The sequence below is a fragment of the Melanotaenia boesemani genome, chromosome 11, assembly GCF_017639745.1.
Source record: "Melanotaenia boesemani isolate fMelBoe1 chromosome 11, fMelBoe1.pri, whole genome shotgun sequence".
Taxonomy (NCBI): domain Eukaryota; kingdom Metazoa; phylum Chordata; class Actinopteri; order Atheriniformes; family Melanotaeniidae; genus Melanotaenia; species Melanotaenia boesemani.
The window spans coordinates 6,873,139-6,890,678 of NC_055692.1; the positions used below are offsets into that span (position 1 = coordinate 6,873,139).

At 37.8% G+C, this 17,540-nt stretch overlaps 2 protein-coding genes across 2 annotated transcripts; both read left to right on the forward strand.

Annotated features, from left to right (window-relative positions):
* The first annotated feature begins 4,675 nt into the window (after positions 1-4,675).
* On the forward strand, positions 4,676-6,520 carry LOC121648829 (nuclear factor 7, brain-like). The gene has a single exon (XM_041999254.1). It carries the CDS (start codon positions 4,813-4,815, stop codon positions 6,241-6,243), a length of 1,431 nt encoding a protein of 476 aa, XP_041855188.1. The 5' UTR covers positions 4,676-4,812; the 3' UTR covers positions 6,244-6,520.
* A 9,191-nt stretch (positions 6,521-15,711) lies between these two features.
* LOC121648827 (nuclear factor 7, brain-like) lies at positions 15,712-17,540 on the forward strand. The gene has a single exon (XM_041999252.1). The coding sequence runs from the start codon at positions 15,830-15,832 to the stop codon at positions 17,258-17,260; it is 1,431 nt and encodes a 476-aa protein (XP_041855186.1). The 5' UTR covers positions 15,712-15,829; the 3' UTR covers positions 17,261-17,540.

Here is a 17,540-nt window from a genome sequence, read left to right on the forward strand (position 1 = left end):
CATCTTAATTTATTTCAAATTATTTTATTTTATTTTCATTTTACTCAGTTTTATTACTTTTCTTAAGTACATTATTTTATGGATGGCTGCGCAGTGGTGTGGTGGTTGGCACCGCAGCCTCCAAGAAAAAAGGTCGCTGGTTCGAGCCTTGGCTGGTGGCAGGTTTGAACCTGGGGGGCGGTGGCCTTTCTGTGTGGACTTTGCATGTTCTCCCCATGTATGTGTGGATTCTCTTCGAGTTCTCCGGCTTCTTCCCACCGTCTAAAGACATGCATGTTAGGTTAACTGGCGACTAAATTCTCCCTGATGGTAAATGGGTGTTTGTCCCTATCTGTGTTGACCCTGCAATGGACTGGTGACCTGTCCAGGGTGTACCTGCCTCTCACCTGTAAAGATGTGGGGATAGGCCCCAGCTTACCCTTGACTAAGCAGTATAGAGAATGAATGAACATTATTTTATTGTGTTTCTTTTGTGTAGTTTTATTACTGCTGCTCTTGGTTGTTGTTATGGTTTTTTAAGGTTATTTAATCTCTATTTTAACTCCACTGTTTTCCTCATGGGGATCCTCCACACTGGGGGTTTTGCCTGCTCGGTCTGGGGGCTGTTGCCTTTGTGATCGCCCTTGTCTGGTTGGCTGGGGTCCTTACAGCTGGGATGTACACCACAGCCTGCCCTGATCGGGGTGGTTGCCATGGCGGCGGCCGTATTAGTGTGATTTTATTTTTTTGGCCAGGCAGTGTACTTTACTTAATACCAGACCCACAGATGCTTTGTACAGTTTGCATCACCTGCATGGAGGTATGTGGATCAGCAAGTGCTGAATTGAGCCATGTCTCTGCAGAAAGATTGTTTGGAGATGTGTTTAAGTGTTCTCTGTAAGATTCAGTTTTTTAAAATCATCTGTTCGCCACTTAAAAAAATCTTTGTTCTTCTTCTATAGTTGATGTTTGACTTTTAAGGCCACATTTTTGCCTCATTTTGGGCATTTTTATTCAGTGGCTGCATGCAGGTAGAGTGGTCTGTCCAGCTGGTAATTTCCCCCTAGATGGGAAAAGGACCTCTGACATTTATTTTATTCCTTAAGATTTGTCGCATTAATAGGGCCATTCAATGACATTTCCCAACGTTTCCATAGTCACACCCGCACCAGTCCCTGGTACATTCTGCCCAGCTAAACTCCCCAGTAATCGCTCTTGTAATCATCCACACCTGTTCCTGATCATCTCACCCTGCCACATACACTCCAGTCATTCACCACAGCAGTTAGTCCCCGGATTGCTAATCACCCACACCTGCACCCAATCTCCTCTCCCGTCCATATAAAGTTCAGCACCACACACATTCCTTATCGTCACAACATTGCTGCACTTTCCGTCTTCCCCTTCCCGGTTCTCACTCACCGGACTCATTTCTGGACTCCTGGCTTTCCTTCCTGGTTCTGTGTTCCGTAAGCTCTTCCTTGAAGTTATGTTATGTGAATAAACTCTGGTTTAACTCTGCTCTGTCTCTGTGAGGTCCTTTGTGACATCCACCCTGTCATGCCCAAGGTGCACCCTGTTATGTTATTGTCCCCTCTGTCATTTTCATGTTTTACAAAAATAAACAAATGACTTTCACAAGTTAGCAAAATCTTTTGTAGAATTCCTGTATAAACAAATGAAAGCCAAATAGTCTGTGTTATGACCTTTTTGTAGCTAAAAAACAGGTTCAGGTTCTAAATTACTTAAATTGAACTACAAACAAAATTATCCCATAACCGGCAAACAAAATGAATATAATAGGAAGTGTCCTTTTTCAGGTGTATGCTAATAATTTTTACAAACAAAACAATAAATGTCAACCAGAAAATTAACGTGCTGGGACAACTGGCTTACACCACTCTATAAACAAACAACAAGCTCTCAAACAACCAAAACAAGCCGTTGCTATGCCTTCCGTTCTTGTACTTCACTTGTTTTATCTGTTCCTAGAGTAAGGACAGAATTTGGAAAAAGAGCTTTCAGCTTTGCTGCTCCGTTTGTGTGGAATACTTGACTAACTGAACTGAAACTCTCTGAACTGATTCCACTTGGAGCATGAGACCACTAAACAGTGCCTGTGTTTTAAATCTTAAATTGTTTGTTGTTGTGTCACAGTGTCTGCATTTGAAAACACTGCTGCACCTCCAAATTTGTATGTTTTATGTAATACCATCACCTCTACTCTTACGACATGTGCTGCTGACCTCTTGGCCAGGTGTGAAAGAGATCTTGATCTCAGTGGGTTTTTATCTGGTTAAATAAAGGTTAAAAAAAAACTCCTAATGAGGGTATTGCTGAATCCAAATTTCCTATAAACCAAAAGTTCTCAAAGTACGGACGAGTGTCTTTTCTTGAAACCAAAATGCTATCAAAGAAAGCGCTTACAACGAACACAGCCAACAACAAACCCACTCAGGGTGTAACGCACGACAGAGATCCCAAAGCCAGCGAACGGTCTGCCCACGGTACTCAGCTTCCTCGAATAACGGTGATGCAGGGCTTTTATGGGGGAAGAGTCCATGACGAACAGCCCCTTCAGGAGAGTCCAGAACATTAGGCGACCAATCCCGACGGAGGAAAGTGGAGTCGTGGTGCAACTCCCGCTGCCAATCTTCATGGAGCAGCAAGTTCACAGCTGTTCCACAGACGGCATCAGGCTGACGTAACAGTCTGCTTTGAATGTTTGACCAGATAATTTATATCTTTGTTGTTAGATATCTAACAACAAAGATATAAATTATTTAGAAAATAAAGTGCAACTCACAGATTTTATAGAAAAAAGGTCTGCCATAATTTAATTATGATCCAAATACTTTTCCCATTAACTAAAATATAATTTCGCGAGAAACCCAAAATATTCTAAAATTGTACATTTTATAACCACTTTACAATGTTTATACTCGACCGTGAACGTGTCCCTGACAGGGTGGACATGTTCTGTTTCTATATAGTTTGTTTGCAGTTAATTTATAAAAAGTGCAGAAGTTTGACCAACATGCATTTCTAACAGCTAAACATCTGGGCCTGTATTCCTAAAGATTTTTAGTGCAAAGAGTTGCTCCGAATTCTAAAAACATCTGAGAATCCAGATGTTTTCTTAGAATTTCCCATGAAGTGAAGAGTAGATCCTAGTAAAGATAAATGCTATTCCTGAAGAACACTAGCCCTTAAGAGAGTTCCTAAGGGCCGTAACACATCTATTAAGTTCCCTAAGCAGAGGACAAAATGGCGGACAGAAGAGGCAGGAGAGATCTTCTCCAAACACTGGATGACAGTGAATTAATTAAACGTTACAGTTTGGTTCATGTAGGTGTCATGTTTGTGGTTATTCGGAAAATCTACCTCACAAAACACTTTTATGCTCATTAACCAATTGTGCCAGGAGCAAACAGTGTTCCTCTGTCCAGCTGGGTTTCCTTGTTCTTTTCTTCTTCTTGGCTGTTCACTGGTTTGTGGTAGATTTGAATGCTAACCAACACGGCTTCTTATAGGCAGGCTGGCAATCACAGACATTGGTGGAAGCTGAGCCATTTTACTCTTGTTAATACAAACTGGAGTCGAAATGTTCAAAGTTGAAAGTACAACAATTACCAGCATGATAAATAAGCAAATAAATAGAAAATCAGCATGAGAATACTGTGCAAGTGGATCTGAGTTTCTACACATTCTGTAGGATAATTGTAAAGTATAGCTTAACATTCATTTAACAGATTATATTTTTATATAAAATATTATTTATAATTACACAGTTTTCATATAGATGAGATTTTATTCTACAGTCATTTGGCAGACGCTTTTATCTAAAGCGACTTACATCTGAGTCTAAGAACAACACAAACAAGAATTCAAACAGGATGAGACGTCATAATTAAGTGGTAGTCAGACTGCTGTGAGCAAACATTTTGTCAAACTAGTTTTTATGAGCTTTGAAACAACCTCTTTCTTTCTGTTCACTGAAGGACTGAAGATAAACCTTCTTTATTTTAATAACTTTTGTATTTGTATGTTTTGAACAAATTGCTCTGTTAAAAGGCAATAAAAGAAATTTAAATAGAAGTTTAGACTGGTGGAAATTTGCATCTTTTACTGTAATGAGTGTCTCTATATACTCTCAGATGCTCTGTCCTTGTGTGGTAACAACAGAAAGCTAAAACTAAATTATCTTGTTGACAAACTGTCTCTTCTAAACAGCATAAATGTTATTTTGAATTAGAAAATGTCAAAGTCTTCAGTTCATCTAAGTGTTCGGACCTATTCAGTTAAATAATTTAGGTGACATGTTTATCTATGTAATAAAAAAATATTTTTTAAAGTTTTCTTAACAGAATGATGAAGTACATTTGAATTTGTTTTGCTTAATTAATTTAATTTTTATACTGGTGTCTGAGCTCTGAGACACAGTCTGTGGAAATGTTCATTGAATGACTGAAGCACAAACTTCATCTTCTTTGTAGTTTCTATGGAAACCAGCATTTCATGGTTTGTTGTGGTGAAACTTAAAAAGATGTTTGAACTTCATTTTATTAAACTACATGAAAACATTTAGCTCTGAAAGACGCTCTGACGCTTCCATCTGCTGGAGACAAACATTTATTGCAGCCTTTCTGACTGATTGTGACGTGACTGAAATGAAGGAAAATGAAAGTAAATCTGACATAACGGAAGAAAGCTGGGACGACATTACAGGGTGCGAGATCTCTACAGAACAGTAAACATATTTGGAGGAATTTCTACATAAAGGTGAAGCAACTATAAGTTGGTGAGTCCTGCTGTTAAAGGATTCAGTAACAAATGGCTGAAAAACCTCTTAAAAACTACCTGAGCTGCCATGTGTGTTCAGAGACTTTCAGAGATCCTGTGTCTCTGAGCTGCAACCACAACTTCTGTTCAAGCTGCCTGCAGAAATTCTGGGAACAAGCTGGAAGCAAAAACTGTCCCATTTGTAAAAGAAAATCATCCAAGGAACATCTAGTAATAAATTTTGGATTAAAGGAAGTGGCTGATTCTTTTGCTGGAAGACAGAAATCTGGATCATCTGAAACAGAAAAAGAAGTAAAGACATTGACTGTGTGTACTAAACATCCAGAAGAGACTAAATGGTTCTGTGAGGACGAGCAGAGAGCTGTGTGTCCTGTCTGTGAGTTTTCTCTCCACCAGCATCACAAAGTGGTTCCTATAGAACAAGCAGTCAGTGGCCTGAAGGAGCAGCTGAAATGTGACTTAAAGTCTCTGCAGGACAAGAGGAACACATACAAACAAGTGGAGGAAACATACAATGATGTGATTCAACACTCCAACAAGCAGCTGTTGTCCACAGAGAAGCAGATCAGAGCAGAGTTCAACAAGCTGCAGCAGTTCCTGAAAGAGGAAGAGGAGTCCAGACTGGCAGCTCTGAGGGAGGAAGAGGAGCAGAAGAGGAAGACTATCAGCAGAGAGATGAAGAAGATTCAGGATCACATCTCCTCTCTGTCAGACAGCATCTGTGCTGTTGAAGAAGACCTGCAGAAAGACAACGTGCCATTCCTCAGCAGTTATAAAGCCACTCAGAGCAGAAGCAGAACCCAGTGCTCACTGTCAGATCCACAGCTGGTCTCAGGAGCCCTGATAGATGTGGCCAAACACCTGGGCAACCTGTCCTTCAGAGTCTGGGAGAAGATGAAGGAGAAGGTCCACTTCAGTCCCGTCATTCTGGACCCAAACACTGCAAGTCCATGGCTCTATCTGTCTGATGATCTGACCAGTGTGAGACGTGGAGACAAAAAGCAGCTTCCTGATAATCCAGAGAGAAACACAAAGTACACCAATGTTTTTGGCTCTGAGGGCTTCAGCTCAGGGAAACACAGCTGGGAGGTGGAGGTGGGAGATTATCCTCACTGGTATATTGGTTTGGTTAAAGAGTCTTTTAATAGAAAATGTAAGAGAAACTTTTCTCCAGAACATGGAATCTGGTGTTTATCGCACTATGATGAAAAATACACTAATGGTGCTGGTAAGACTGTCACAGTGAAGAAGAGTCTCCAGAGGATCAGAGTCCAGCTGGACTATGACAGGGGGGAGGTGTCCTTCTACAACCCTGAAGACATGACTCACATCTACACTTACAGAGACACTTTCACTGAGAAACTCTTCCCATATTTCTTTGTTTGTTCAGCTGGAGAGGCAAAAACCTCTGATATCAAAATCTGTCAAACTCTTGTTTCTCTGAGATTTTCAGAAAAATGAATCAGATGTTCAAACTTTTACCATCATAAATTGTTGTTCATCAATAGTTTTCAGACTTTTACACATCAAACTTTTTAAATCATTGATACAAATCAGCAGTCTGATTTAATCTTTATACTAAAACAGATTCAAGGCTTCTTAAATGATTTTCTTCATGTAAATATTTTCTAATCTTGCTTTACTTATATTAGATCTCTGTCCAACAAGTCACTGTTAGTTAATGACTTCATCATTTCTCACAAATGAGATTTTCTTTTTCTTTCAGAAACATGGTTAACAGAAGGCACAAGTTCTACTTTTCTTAATAAAACAGCAGCCAAAATGTTAGTTTTATGAATAAATGCTGAAATGGGAGGAGAGGAGGTGGAGAAGCTGCCTCATTTAAAGATGCATTTCCATGGAAAGAGATTTCATTTGGGAATTTTATTTCTTTTCAATATCTCAGTTTTATTTTAAAGGGTGCATTCAGCCAAAGTTTTATTTTACTTTAGATCAAAGTTATTGAACGTGGAAACTTCTGCTCATGATTTCATGTCTGAACTTTGTCGTTAGGATTTTTTCTGTCTGTTCAGATCAATTAATTCCAGCTTTTAATCTTTAAACTAGAAATATTTACATGCTCATTTAGATGTTTCCAGAAGTAATAAATGTGAGAACAATCATCATTTATAGATCGCTCTGTTGGATGTTGAAGAGCTGAAAATGTGAGAAATAAAGTTTTACATCTTTAAAAAGAGATGTAAAACTCAGATTCTCCAACTGGTCTGATCTTCAGTGTTCAACATTAGAAACAAGCAGAAATCAAACCTATTGAGGAGAAAATTTCACTTTATTTCTCCTCCACTGGATGTTTGTTCACTATTAAATGTTGTGTGTAAAATAAAGAATAAATCAGAGGTTTTCAGCAGTATATTCATTCTTCATCAAGTTTTCTAAGTTCACCTGCTTCATTCATGATGACAGAAATGTTTAAAGAGTCTGGACACACAGAGCTGGAAACATGAGTCTTTTTATTCTGCAGCTGCATTATGCAAACACAGTGTATGAGAGGTGGAGATTATTGTAAAACTTTTCCAACCAGGAAACTTTCATTCAAAGACTTTCACTTTGATATTAAATGACTTGTGAAATAAAATGATAAAATATCTTCATCATGTGATTGTGTTACTCATGTTTCTTCCTGTGATCACCACTAGATGGAGACTAAACTCACATTTTGTTCACATTTAAAATCTTAAAATGTTTTTATTGATTTTGTCCTTTTATACATGTGAAATAAAGTTAATTGAATATTGAAGAGCTCTGTGAAGGTATCATCACATCAAAGCACTTTTTTCCCCCTTAAAGCCCATGAAAACAAAGTTTGGTGGATTTTCAGCTCAGAAATCTAGTTTTAAATCTTAGTGAAGAAAATCTGCTTGATAGAAACTAAATTGTGAGCATACTCTGTCTGTGCAGACGTGGACACAAGAGTCAGTGTTCAAGCTTCTCTATTAACTCCAGATGAAAGGCTTTCTGGTGGATCCCAGTGGGAATAAATGAGGAAGACTGAAACTGAATGAAAAGCATTTCCTCACCTTCATCATCCTGTTGAAGTGAAGTCAGAGCTCAGATCAGATTTCTTCCTGTTTCTGATTTCATGAAATCAAGAAGGAAGCTGCAGTTCCAACCAAAGATTTAAAGCTTCAATGCAACATTTCTGACATTACAGGAAGATTTTAACTGTTAAGAAGGAAATAAAAAGACGTTTGATTGTTTTAGATTATAAAATACTCTGATTCTTCTGAGATGAGGAGATTATTTTTAACCTCTAATATGAGTCAGTGTCACCATAAGGTGCCTTTTGGTGTCCTCATTATAGTCACTCAATAATGATGAAAATGTGGCAGAATACTGAAACTCTGGGGACGTTTTTATAAATGACCAAACATTTAAACATCTATTGACACAATAAAAAGTCTCATAAAATATGTTTCCTTCATTTTATTTTTTCCATTGGACATACATGATTTTGGCATGTCCCTCACACTGCTCTGTTAACTATATTGTGTGTAATAAGTGGTTAAATAATACTAAATCAAACATCTTCTTACATGGTTTCATTGTCTACAGCAGCTTATTTAATAAAACAAGTCCTTCTGATCATTTATGTTCTATTTTCATAATCACATGAAACATTTTGTGTGTCCCTGAAATCACTGTCCACCCTGTTATTATGGGATAAATGGCTCTTTAAGAAACTCTCTGATGTTTTCAGTGACATTACTACCAGTATTTAATCTTTTGTCAGTGGAGGCTGAAACAGTAAATAGTTAGAAGTGTAAATACCACCACCGTGGTGTCATCTGTGAATTTGATGACGGTGTTACTGTGGTGGGTGGGAGTGCAGTTGTGGTGTAGAGGGTGTAGAGCAGGGGGCTCAGCACACAGCCCTGTGTGGAGCTGGTGCTGAGGCTGAGGGCTGTGGATGTGTGTGGATCCACTCTCACCCTCTGACTTCTACCAGACAGGAAGCTCCTGATCTACATGAAGGTAATATGTGGGAGACCCAGATCAACCAGTTTGTCTACCATTCTGATAATGTTGTACATATTACTACAACTACTACACACATTTTATAACAGTATTCATACTAAGAGTGGACAACATGGATTTTTTTTGCAATTTCTGTACCAGCAAGACTAGGCGAACTGTCAATGTGTGTAAGTGTTAGAGAAAACCTTAAAAATGCACAAGTAATAAAGAACAGGTACTTCTTCCCACAGTATTATAATAGGCAGGTACTAATTTCCCACTTTCCTAATGAATCAGGTGTTCCACAAATTTTCTTTATACCTTTCTCTTTTGGGTCTTCTCCTGCGTGTTCTTTGATGGATCAAAATATGACAAACTACTTCTCTCAGTTAACTAATTTATTAATTACAATTGATATGAGAAATGTGCAAAACATCTATTGTCACAATAAAAAGTCTCATAAAATATCTTTCCTTTATCTTATACAGTTTTTTTTCCATTTGACGTACATGATTTTGGCATGTCCCTCACACTGCTCTGTTAACTATGGTGTGTGTAATAAGTGGTTAAATAATACTAAACCAAAAATCTTTTTACATGGTTTTATTGTCTTCAGCAGCTTATTTAATAAAACAAGTCCTTCTGATCATTTATGTTCTATTTTTTCTATTTTTATAATCACATGAAACATTTTGTGTGTCCCTGAAATCACACTCTAAGAAATGATTCATAGGGTTAGTATGTAAAGCTTAAAATAATAAATACTTTTAACACAAAAGACTTTGTTTACTGCAGGTACACATACTAATAAGTTGTTAACTTATTTTAATAGGGTTAATAGAAATAGAAATGAAGATAAATTCTTAACTTGAAAATTTACACATTTTGAATATAACAAATTTACCTCCTTCCAACAAAAAACAAGTTAGAGAAAAAACAAGTTAGTGAAACTCGTTTATTTCATAAGCTACTTAAAAAGCTGGGGACACGGTTATGTTGCCCAGACACGTCTTGGAGACTACAGCGGGAGGGAAACATAGAAAGACACCAGAGGCTGCATTTGCATCGTTTGATTTCGTGCTGTTTGGTAAGTTGCTTTTGTTTTTCTCTTTTCATTTTGTTTTGCTGAAAATGCATCCACCATGAATGAAACTCTGAAAACTTTTATAGGCTAGTTGTAAAGTTGGTAGCTTTTCAGTTAGCTAGTGTCTCCTATGTACTTTCAAGTTTTCGGTTTTACTTTAGAAGCTTAAACTTGTCGTTATTTAACACCTGTAACAATGATTGTCACTGCAAGTGTTGAGTTTGTCCGAATTTAAAACTAATGCTGACTGAATAGTTTTTCTCCAGCAACAACTGCAGGTATGTTAACAAAAAATTGAATTCAAACCTCCAGCATGTGGGTTAGATGTAGCACAACTAATTTTCACATCCTGGTTTAACTATTATTAAAATGCAAAAAAAAAAGTAATCTGTAATCTCTGTTGTAATTGAGTAGCTTGCATGTACTGACTTCTTTGTGAAATGATTACATTTATCCATAAAAATATTGCTGTAGTTTTATGTGAATTACATTAAACTTTGGTGAAAATGACTAAACTGGAACAAAGTCATAAATAGTTTCAGGCATTTTTTATGTTATTAAAATGGCTCTTAGTTTTTGTGGGAAGAAAAGCATAAGAATTGTATAGTGAGAATTTTCTTTATTTTCTATCTGCTTAGTCAGTATAAGAGTAAAGACAGATGGCCTGCTCTTTTTAATGCTACTCAGGTAAAAGCCATATAAAAAATAGTTTATAATTTGTGGCATAGAAGTTGTCTTTCTGCATCAACAAATGGTTCCCTTTGTATTTGGCTTATTTTTCTACAGATTAACGAAGAACTCAGAAGATCACCACCGTTAACTTAGAGACAACTGGACCTGTACTCCCCAAAAATAATGTCCCTAGTTTCTGTAAAAGGAGGAGCTACAAAAGTGAAAATTCAGCACATTAGGAACATGCTACTAGAGGTAAAAGCAAATGTAACATGGAATATTAAATTTAAAGAAGGGAATTACATTTTTCTAGAAAGTGATAATGTGATTGATCAGTTCGTTTCTCTGCTGTATAGCAAATATCACCTGTTTGAATGTTGGTCAAAAAGACTATTTTTATTTCATAATAATGTGTTAGGTAACGAGTATAAATACATTTTGTGTGTGTGTGTGTGTGTGTGTGTGTGTGTGTGTGTGTGTGTGTGTGTGTGTGTGTGTGTGTGTGTTTGTAAGGTGATGGTTTGTAAAATCTTGTTCAGAGTTCTATGTCCCTCTATGTGGTTTTTGTCTTTACAGGATGATTCAGTGGAGAGGAGGAGTAAGGGCTGCTATTCATTCTTTAGTGGCGTAGCTCAAAGAGAAGGAGGAAGCTCTCTTCAAAGAGCACTCGGTAGGTACAGACCCACACTCAAAAGACATGTAAGGTTAACTTTGATACTAAAGTACCTTTAGGCACGAGCGTGAGTAAATACTGTTGTCCTTTTGGACCTCTGACGGGAGCTATACTCCTCCTTCTGACCATGCGTGCGTGGGAAAGACTTCACACAACAAGGAATGTCTGTTTTGGCAACTTTACTGAACACAGATGGTAAGTACAGACATTTGGCTTCTACATTAGCATCTGTATGGCTGCTGTGCTGGATTGCGGTCTCTAGCTCGGCACGGAACAGCAAGCTGAGCTGTCCATGCACCAAGCCGTGGGCACCGTTTTACATCCAACTAGAAAAACAAAAAAAAAAACTACTTCCATGAGGGAACCTCACTAACTCATGCATATGAATGCTGCTCCTGCTAACCAATCCAAACGCTATACTGGATAACGCACAGAACGGGGGGGGGGTCAAACTTAGCTGCTGTGATCTGCCTTACAATATTGTTTGATTTGGGATGCAGCAGGTATAGAAGATGGATGGACTTAAAATATTGACATTTATTTACTTATATTTGATTTACTTAGGATGAATGGGACATTGCCAGTGAAGTGATGAAGATCATCATCATCGGAGGATCTACAGCATTTGACCCAGCCTGAGCAAGAATCGTGATAGAAGGAACTGAAGTCTTACAAGAACTTGATGTTCCCAGAGCTGTGCCTTGCTAATGGGACTTATATATATGCCTTAAACCTCAGCTACACAAAGGTGCTGAAACATTCCTTTGAAGTGTTTCAGAGGGTATTCCTTGGGCTGGATGGTCTGAAAGCTAGCCCAAAGGATTTTTTTCTAAAAACCGCAAGATTTTTACCTTACTTTCAAAATGTGTTGAGAATAAAAAGAGCAAAATAATAGACTTGCTTGTTTTTTTGTTATTTAAGTTAAATAAGTTCATAGTACTAAGGAAAATTGAGGTAACAATTTGCATGGACCTTTCTGAGTTAAACTGAATCAAACAAAGCGACAAGAATTTAAATAAGTAATTTGACAACTTAAAATCACCTAAATTTTAGAAGCAAATTTAATTTGAATCAGCACAATTAAGCTTTTTTAGACGAGTCCAAATCATGTTGACCATACTAATTAAATTGAGGTAGTAGAACTATGAAAGGCTCTGGATATGTACTTAATAGTAATTAAGTTGCAAGTACTTAATAAGGTGCATGCAAATTGTTACAGGGCCAAATTTAAATGTTTGAACTCGGGTGGAAGAAAAACACCAGTAGAACTCAGGGCTGTATGTTTAATAGTGGAAGTGAGAACATTTAAATATCTACAATGTCAAGGGATTGAAAGTGAACTGTGTAGCCATAAGAAAACCACTTATCAGTGAGGCTAACAGGAGCTAAAGGCTTCAGTTTGCTACAGTGAAAAAATGCACTGTGAATACTGTGTTTTAAATATTTTTATTCATTTTCAGAGAAGAAGAAAAAATAAGTTCAGTATAGAACAATGCACAGTTCAATATTCAAAACCAAACCCTTTGAAGAAAAAGAAAAGAGGAGAAAGACAAAAACAAAAGAGAGAAAAAAAGAATGAATTAAAAAAAGTCTCAAGTCACTTTTTGTTGTACTGAGTAATCTGCCATGCAACGCCTGCCATCTGGTTTGCTTAGATGACTGCATTATAACATCCAAGGAATTTAAAATCCGTTCTCACCCTTTTTCTACCAGCATTCAGTAACAGAACTGATCTGTAGCTTAAACCAATGATTCCCAACCCTGGTCTTCAAGGACCACTATCCTGCAGGTCTTAGATGTCTCCCTGCTGCAACACACCTGATTCACATAAAATGGCTCTCTGACTAGCTCTCCATGTGTCTGCTAATGAGTCATGAATTTGAATCAGATGTGTGGAAGCAGGGAGACATCTAAGACCTGCAGGATAGTGGTCTTTGAGGACCAGGGTTGGGAATCACTGGCTTAAACTAACAAATGTTCTGTCCTCTTCTCTTGATAATTTCTTTGCTTTACTGATTTCGGAAAACCTGCAGATGAACACAGACATTTATTCAGATTAATAAATATATTCTTAACATAACTTATCTAAGATATTTTTAATGTGAATCAAAATGCATCTGGAGCCACTGAGAAATTTAAAATACTAGTACTGTAATTCATAGCATTTATTTCCTGAATGTACTGTAGAGGGGAGGACCAATATGCTGCACTTTAGTGCAGGATCACCACCTGTCCTGCAGGTTTTATGTTTCCCTGCTGCAACATGTGATCCACATGACAGCTTGTTGTCAAGTTCTGCACAAGCCTCTTAATGACCCTGTAATAATGTGACTCAAGTATATTGCAGCAGGTGAACATGCAGGACAGTGGCTCCACAGGTCCACAGTTAGTGATTCCTGCACTAGTGCATCAGAAAAATCTGTTATTTTTAGGGGCTTGAAATAACTCTGAGGTGAGTACAGAAAATATTCATTTTAAACTTTTAAAACTCAGTAAAAAACTCAGTATTTTAAATAGTTTAGATCAAGTACTTGCAGACCAAATAAATATCATTTACATTCCTAATTTAGCAACAACTGTACAATAAACAGACCCAGTAAAACCACATTGTTTACAGTGGGTCTGATAACAGTTTAACATGAACATCGCAAAGTCAGCAGTTTATGGAAACTGTTCTGTAAATGTCTCGCTCTTCTTCTAAAAAGATCAAGTGGAGCCAATCTGATGGAGTTAACATTATTTTCTACAGCTGCATCGTTGAGTCCATCCTGATCAGCTGCATCACCGTGGGCTACGGCAGCTCTACTGTCACAGACCACAAACACCTGCAGAGAGTGGTGAAGACTGCATTCAAGGTCACCAGGACTTTGCTGCCCTCTCTGCAGAGCATCTACCAGCACAGAGCCCACAAGAAAGCTGCCTCCATCATCAAAGACCCCACCCATCCCCAACATGGACTGTTCACTCTCCTCCCCTCAGGCAGGAGATAAAGGAGTTTGAAATGCAGGACAACCAGACTCAGAAACTTTCTTTCTCTTGACTATCAGATTCCTGAACAGCCGACAGGAGTCTGTAACAACAGCTTGTACCCTGCACAGACTTTATATTATCAGCCACAGTAACTGCAATATTGGTTACTATTTATGTCTTATTACTTATAATAGATATTGCATATGCATCTTACCGTCCACCTCATGACAGTTTCTTCTATTTTATAATCTTCATGGCATTCAGTGCTGAAGACAAAGTAAGAATTTAATTGTTTAGGGAAACTTGTTTCCTTACTGGACAAATGACAATAAACAATTTGAATCTTTGAATCTTGAATTTTCGTACAAAGGTAGTAACAAGCTAGGAGTGAGTCTGAGTGGTTGATTTTATATTGGCCCTGTCACTGGTGACCTGTCCAGGGTGAACCCAGTCTCTCGTCTGCTAAACGCTGGGATAGGCTCCAGCTTCCCTGTGACCTTTAATTGGACTAAGCAGTTGAGAAAAAGAATGAATTAATTCTAATGTGTGAAGTTCTCTTCAGTGTTAGGTCAGGCCCTGTTCAATCTAATGATAATAAAAGGATGCAGCATCATATGTGTCATTTTCCATTAATAATTAACAAATGAAGGATCAAGACATAAGTGAAAGTAGATTTTTAAGTGAAGACTAACCTGACAAGCAGAGGTGATACTGCTGTGTATTTATTTCTGGACTATAATAATAATAATAATAATAATAAAAAAAAGGTTATTAGAAACTGTGGATTTGTTTTCTTCTAAGTTATTTAAAACCAGAGAAGATGGCAAAAGATTTCTTTGTAAAAACTTCCAGAGCTGCCCTATATTTATTTTGGTGATTTTTTTTTTTTTTAAATACTGAAAAAATGTTTTTTAATATGTTTAGTAGATAAGTAAATAAAAAGAAAATGAACCGCAAAACAAGAGTTACACAAGTTTAAATACATCAGAAAAATAGAAGGACGTAGATCTGGACTTTAGATACATTGGTGTAAACTTAGCAAATTAAGCAAGCAAATTAACAAATTATTGTGAGATATTATAATAATAATATATAATATAAGTGAGAAGAATATGTTTTATGTTACAGCTGGGCTCTGAATCAAATCTGAAGAGTTTGGGTAGTGTGTTTATCTATACAATAAAGAGAGGCTTAATTCTATATTTTTAGTGTTTTTTTTTTTCAGGAATATAGTACTTTTTAATTTAATTTTCTTTAATACATAATTTAATAATTTATACGTGTGTCAAAGCTCTGAGACAGTCTGTAAAAATGTTCACTGAAGGACTAAAGCAAAAACTTCATCATATTTATAGTTGCTATGTTGTGGTGAAAGTGAAAGACATGTCTGAACTTCATTTTCTTAAAGTACATGAAAGCAACATTTAGCTCTGAAAGACGCTCTGACGCTTCCATCTGCTGGAGACAAACATTTATTGCAGCCTTTCTGACTGATTGTGATGTGACTGAAATGAAGGAAAATGAAAGTAAATCTGACATAACGGAAGAAAGCTGAGACGCCATTACAGGGTGCGAGATCTCTACAGAACAGGAAACATATTTGGAGGAATTTCTACATAAAGGTGAAGCAACTATAAGTTGGTGAGTCCTGATGTTGAAAGATTCAGTAACAAATGGCTGAAAAACCTCTTAAAAACTTCCTGAGCTGCCATGTGTGTTCAGAGACTTTCAGAGATCCTGTGTCTCTGAGCTGCAACCACAACTTCTGTTCAAGCTGCCTGCAGAAATTCTGGGAACAAGCTGGAAACAAAAACTGTCCCATTTGTAAAAGAAAATCATCCAAGGACCAACCAGACATTAACTTTGGATTAAAGGAACTGGCTGATTCTTTTGCTGGAAGACAGAAATCTGGATCATGTGAAACAGAAAAAGAAGTAAAGACATTGACTGTGTGTACTAAACATCCAGAAGAGACTAAATTGTTCTGTAAAGATGAGCAGAGAGCTGTGTGTCCTGTCTGTGAGTTTTCTCTCCACCAGCATCACAAAGTGGTTCCTATAGAACAAGCAGTCAGTGGCCTGAAGGAGCAGCTGAAATGTGACTTAAAGTCTCTGCAGGACAAGAGGAACACATACAAACAAGTGGAGGAAACATACAATGATGTGATTCAACACTCCAACAAGCAGCTGTTGTCCACAGAGAAGCAGATCAGAGCAGAGTTCAACAAGCTGCAGCAGTTCCTGAAAGAGGAAGAGGAGTCCAGACTGGCAGCTCTGAGGGAGGAAGAGGAGCAGAAGAGGAAGACTATCAGCAGAGAGATGAAGAAGATTCAGGATCACATCTCCTCTCTGTCAGACAGCATCTGTGCTGTTGAAGAAGACCTGCAGAAAGACAACGTGCCATTTCTCAGCAGTTATAAAGCCACTCAGAGCAGAAGCAGAACCCAGTGCTCACTGTCAGATCCACAGCTGGTCTCAGGAGCCCTGATAGATGTGGCCAAACACCTGGGCAACCTGTCCTTCAGAGTCTGGGAGAAGATGAAGGAGAAGGTCCACTTCAGTCCCGTCATTCTGGACCCAAACACTGCAGACCCGTGTCTCTATCTGTCTGATGATCTGACCAGTGTGAGACATGGAGACAAAAAGAAGCTTCCTGATAATCCAGAGAGAAACACAAAGTACCCCACTGTGTTTGGCTCTGAGGGCTTCAGCTCAGGGAAACACAGCTGGGAGGTGGAGGTGGGAGATCTTCCTGGCTGGCTGGTGGGTTTGGTTAAAGAGTCTGTTGACAGGAAGGGAGAGAGATATGCTTCACCAAAATATGGAATCTGGTGTTTATTGTGCAGTGATGGAAAATACACTGATGGTGTTTGTGAGACTGTCACAGTGAAGAAGAGTCTCCAGAGGATCAGAGTCCAGCTGGACTGTGACAGGGGGGAGGTGTCCTTCTACAACCCTGAAGACATGACTCACATCTACACTCACAGAGACACTTTTACTGAGAAACTCTTCCCATATTTCTATGTTGGAAAAGCTGGAGAAGGAAAAACCTCTGATATCAAAATCTGTCAAACTCTTGTTTCTCTGAGATTTTCAGAAAAATGAATCAGATGTTCAAACTTTTACCATCATAAATTGTTGTTCATCAATAGTTTTCAGACTTTTACACGTCAGACTTTTTAAATCATTGATACAAATCAGCATCTGATTTAATCTTTATACTAAAACAGATTCAAGGCTTCTTAAATGATTTTCTTCCTGTAAATATTTTCTAATCTTGCTTTACTTATATTAGATCTCTGTCCAACAAGTCACTGTTAGTTAATGACTTCATCATTTCTCACAAATGAGATTTTCTTTTTCTTTCACAAACATGGTTAACAGA

Bases quoted from the DNA above. Each gene is read 5' to 3' on its own strand.
- LOC121648829 (XM_041999254.1), top strand. From the start codon at position 4,813: ATGGCTGAAAAACCTCTTAAAAACTACCTGAGCTGCCATGTGTGTTCA.
- LOC121648827 (XM_041999252.1), top strand. From the start codon at position 15,830: ATGGCTGAAAAACCTCTTAAAAACTTCCTGAGCTGCCATGTGTGTTCA.